Source organism: Penaeus chinensis, chromosome 4 (assembly GCF_019202785.1).
Source record: "Penaeus chinensis breed Huanghai No. 1 chromosome 4, ASM1920278v2, whole genome shotgun sequence".
Lineage (NCBI taxonomy): Eukaryota > Metazoa > Arthropoda > Malacostraca > Decapoda > Penaeidae > Penaeus > Penaeus chinensis.
The window spans coordinates 25,201,600-25,206,599 of record NC_061822.1 but is presented as its reverse complement, the minus strand read 5'-3'; the positions used below and the strand labels follow the sequence as shown (position 1 = coordinate 25,206,599).

Sequence of the window (5,000 nt, the reverse complement as noted above, 5' to 3'; positions counted from 1 at the left end):
CCCCCTCAGCCCTTCACCCCACCCCACCCATGGCGAGAGGTGGGCGTTGGGACCTCGGGCTAACGCAGGTGTGGGCGGGGTTGTGGGTGGCGCCCGCCCGCTACATCACGCCCGAAGCCTTAGCGACGAGGAGGATATCGTGCGTCGTGTGGGCCACGCCGGAGGTCTCGCCGCCGTCTCTGCCGGTGAGAGAGCTGGGGAAGGAGAGGAGGAGGAGGAGGAGGGGAGAAAGGGGATTGGTTGTAGGAGAGGAGAGGACGAGGAGGAGGAGGTGGTAGAAAAAAGAGGAGGAGGAGGAGGAGGGGAAAAAGGGGATTGGTTATAGGAGAGGAGAGGACGAGGGGAAAGTGATAGAAAAAGGAGGAGGAGGAAGGAAAAAGGGTGGTTGGTTATAGGAGAGGAGAGGAGGAGGAGGAGGAGGAAAAAAAGGTGATTGGTTATAGGAAACGAGAGGAGGGAAAAGGATTATTGGTTATAGGAGAAGAGAGGAGGAGGAGGAAGAGAAGGGTAATGAGGTGAGAGAAGAAGAAAGAAGGAGGAGGAGGAGGAAAAAAAGGTGATTGATTATAGGAAACGAGAGGAGGGAAAAGGATTATTGGTTATAGGAGAAGAGAGGAGGAGGAGGAAGAGAAAGGTAATGAGGTGAGAGAAGAAGAAAGAAGGAGGAGGAGGAGGAAAATGATGATAGGTAATAAAGGAATAGAAGAGGAAAGGAGGTGGAGGAGGAGGAAAGGATGGTGATAGGACAGAAAAGGATGATTGGCAAAAAGGGAATAGGAGAGGAGGAGGAGGGAAAAAAAAAGGATGATTGGTAATGAGTTGATAGAAGAGTAAATGAGGAGGAGGAGGAAATGATGATTAGTAACAAGGTGACAGAACAAGAAAGGAGGAGGAGGAGGAAAGAATCATGATTGGTGATGAGGTAAGAGGAGAGGAAAGAAAGAGGAGGAAGAAGAGGATGATTGGTATGAAGTAGATAGAACAGTTAAGAATAACGAGGTGATAAAAGAGGAAATAAGTAATAAAGTGGTAGAAGAGGAAAGGAGGAGGAAAAGAGATAATTAGTAAGAATGAGGTAGAGAAAAAGGATAATGGGGAATGAATGAGGTGATAACGAAAATATTAAGTGATAAGCTGATAGTAATTAACTGGTAATGCAGTATTTTTAAATGTATATATAACAATAAGTAAAATCAGTAAGCTAATTCGAATTATTAATAACGATCTAATCAGATTATAAGAAGCTAATCAAAAATGATGATTAGGAATGAGCTAATAAGAGGATATTTCAAAATAAACAAAGGAAATGTACTTAGTGGTAAGCTAAAGAAAAAAAGGTGCTTGGTAATAAGCCAATGAAAATTAAACTTGATAATATGATCATAAGTTATAAGATTATGTTTTAATGCGATTAATGATAAACTTTTTTTCCTTTTTTTCTATTTTGTGAAATGAAAAGTGACTCGGTGTAAGAGGAAAGTTTGTGGATAAATTGTGATGTTTATTTAATAATGATAGTGATAATGACAATCCTAGTAATGATCATATTAATAGAAATATCAATAATAGTCTGGAATAGTCTATTTTTATCAAGTTTGGTATTAAATATGCTGTTTATTTGTGGTAACAATCTTACTTTTAAACTCTATATTCTTAACTATATAGAAAGAGAGGAGGTAGGTAGTTAAATTGGTTGTTAGATAGATGTATAAATAAATTGAGTGACTAACCCATTTATTCATCAATATCGATACATATGTATGAGTAAATAAATGTTTTCATACATTCATAGATAGAGGTAGATGGAGATACATATGTACGTATCACTGTACATAGAAATATTTCCATCCATTCATAGATAGAGGTATACATAGATGCACATGTACGTATCAATATATATTTGAGTAGACATAGATACGCATGTACCTATCATGAAATATGTAAATTCATAGACAGAGGTATACAGAAATACACATGTACGTATCATTATATACATAAAATCATCATCCATTCACAGACACAAGTAGACATAATTACACATGTAAATATCACCATATGCATAAATACCCTCACCCGTTCACAGACAGAGGTAGACATAAACACAAGTGTGCGTATATAAGAACACCATCATGTGTCCAGGCGCCCGCAACTTCACCCTGCTCCACCTCCTCCTCCCCCCCCCCAGAGTGTGAGCGTGATCGAGGTCCGGCTGAGAGACGATTGCGACCAAGACTTGAGTCCGTTCTTCCCTCGAGTGGCTGAGGAGTTCGCCGAGTGTCGCAGTAAGGGCAAGATCTTTAGAAGTATTTATGTATTTGAGGACTTGTATTGAGGGATTGAGTAAGGGGAGGGAAAATTAGCGGCTGTTTTCCGTTTTCTGTTTCTCTCTAGGTTTGTTTTTGTTTTTTTTGTTCGTTTTTTTTTTCTTTGTTTGGTTGTTATTGTTTTTGTTTTTGTTCTGTTGTGTTTTACTTGGTTGTTTTGGTTGTTTCTTTTCATTTACTCGTTATCTCATTTAATCATTATTATTCTTTCTATCTTTCTCTCTTTCTTTCATTTAGGCGGATTGGGGGAATTTTGTGAAATAATTTACTAAGCTTTTTGATTCGTAGTTTGATTAAAAGGGATAAAAAAAAAATCATTAGTGTGTGAATGGGTAGCGAGCATACACAGTAATATGTTTGGAATTATTAAAAATGTCAAACCATGAGTAAATTTCATATATATTTATTTTATGAGATATACAGGTACACACACACACACATAGGCATTATTAACATTATTTTGGAAATATAAGAGGAAAAATTCCCCAATAAGAACAGGTAAAATTATTGTATATCTTCATACGTATTTTATTTAATATACAATTATTTTTTTTTTTTATCCATGTTTCGAATTATTCGCGTTATTTCTCATTATGCTCGGATATCTCTTCCACTTGTTCGGTAATTTAATCCCCCCAAAAAATAATGATAATAAAGATAGATAGATACAGAGATACATAGATTAGATAGATAGAATAGGTAGATGTAATGGAGAGAATAGATAGATAAATAGATTGATAGATATATAGATAAATAGATAGAAAGATGGATGGATGGATAGATAGAGGGACAGATAGATAGATAGATTGGTAGATAGATAGATGGATAGATAGATAGATGGATAGGTAGATAGATGGATAGATAGATAGGTAGGTAGATAGATAAATTAGATAGACAGGTTGCTAGATAGGTAGATAGATAACATAGGTAGACAGATTGCTATATAGATAGATAGACAGATAGATCGACAGATAGACAAATAAATAACTAACCCCCCCCCCTCCCCAATAAAAAAAAAACTTTATTCAAAATCCTCATCCGAACCTCCCCCTCCTCCCCCCCCCCCCCCTCTTGGCAGGGCGAGGCACGGGCCTGGCCACCGTGTGCCTCGCGGGAATCAGCCGCTCCTCTTCGCTGGCCGTCGCCGCGCTCGTGGGCCAGCCGGACCTCCCGCAGATGAGCCTCAGGTTCGCCTACGAGACCGTCAAGAGCGCCAGGCCCACCGTCAGGCCCAACGTCGGCTTCTTCGCGCAGGTGAGGGGGGTTCGATAAGGGGGGAGGGGAGGGAGGGGGGAGGGAGGGAGGGAGAAGGAGGGAGGGAGAGGGAAGGGGTGGTTTGGTGGTGCGGGGGAGGAGGAGGAGGGGGTGAGGGGGGGAGGGGGGAGGTGGTGGTGAGGGTGATCATAGTGATGGTGTTGCTGATGGTGAGCATGTTGGTGGTAGTGGTGAGAGGGATTGTGGAGATCGGTTTTGTTGATGTTGATGGTGGTGATGATGGCGTTGTTGCATTTGTTGTTATTGTTGAGGAACGTTGCAGTTGTTGTTATTGTCATTGCTGTTATTGATGTTATTGTTATTGTTGTTGTTGTTGTTATTATTATTGTCGTTATTGTTTGAATGTGGGTCACGCAAGGAAGCTGCTGAGTCATTCTGGGTGTGGCTGGTGTGGTGATGGTGGCAGATTGTCACTTATTTATTAATTTATCTATTTATCTATCTAGGCAAGATAAAGAGAAGGCAAGAGAGAGAAAAGGCAAAAGAGAGAGAGAGAGAGAGAGAGAGAGAGAGAGAGAGAGAGAGAGAGAGAGAGAGAGAGAGAGAGAGAGAGAGAGAGAGAGAGAGAGAGAGAGAGAGACAGAGAGACACAGAGACACAGAGAAACAGAGACACAGAGACACACACATACACACACACACACACAGAGAGAGAGAGAGAGAGAGAGAGAGAGAGAGAGAGAGAGAGAGAGAGAGAGAGAGAGAGAGAGAGAGAGAGAGAGAGAATGAGAGAGACAGAGAGATAGAGAGAGAGAGAAGAGAGAGAGAGAGAGACAGACAGAGACAGACAGACAGACAGACAGACAGACAGACAGACACACACACACACACACACACACACACACACACACACACACACACACACACACACACACACACACACACACACACAAATCCCCCCCCCCCCTTCATGTGACCAACACCTAATACACATCCATCTAAAAAAAAAAAAAAAAAAAATCGTAAATAACCAACCAGATGTATTTTTCGCAATTTTTTTTTCTTCTTTTCCTTTCTTTTTTTTACGCCAAATGCCTCCCGTGATTTGCAAGATCTTTCAGATTATGTTGACTTTGATGTTGATGTTGTAGTAGATGTAGTTGTTGTTGTAGTTGTAGGGTTGTTGCTGTAGTTGTTGTTATTGTTGCAGTGGTTGTAGTTGTTGCAGTTAGTGTTGTTCTTGCTGTTGTAGTTGTTCTTGTTGTAGTGGTTGCAGTTTTTGTAGTTAGTGTTGTTATTGTTGTTGCTATTATTGTTGTTATTGTAGTTGTTGTAGGTGTTCTTGTTCTTGTAGTTGCTGTTGTTGTAGTTGTAGTTGTTGACGGCGCAACACCTGCCTTCTTCGTCTATTTACTTGTTCCTACAAATGGCCTTCATGAATATGTGGACGAAACAATTCCTC

The 5,000-nt window shown here is 40.5% G+C and overlaps 1 protein-coding gene across 2 annotated transcripts in view; it reads left to right on the top strand.

Annotated features, from left to right (window-relative positions):
* Positions 1–5,000, top strand: part of LOC125025075 (dual specificity protein phosphatase 14-like) — a 21,070-nt gene that overhangs the window by 10,855 nt on the left and 5,215 nt on the right. The window contains exons 2-4 of one of the 2 annotated variants that reach the window (XM_047612964.1): positions 1–185; positions 2,186–2,282; positions 3,403–3,578. The exon at positions 1–185 is cut by the window's left edge and continues 32 nt beyond it. In XM_047612964.1, the coding sequence (XP_047468920.1) occupies positions 30–185; positions 2,186–2,282; positions 3,403–3,578 (429 nt within the window). In that variant the 5' untranslated portion in view covers positions 1–29. The remainder of the gene's footprint in view (positions 186–2,185; positions 2,283–3,402; positions 3,579–5,000) is intronic. The other variant, XM_047612965.1, reaches the window with a different exon arrangement.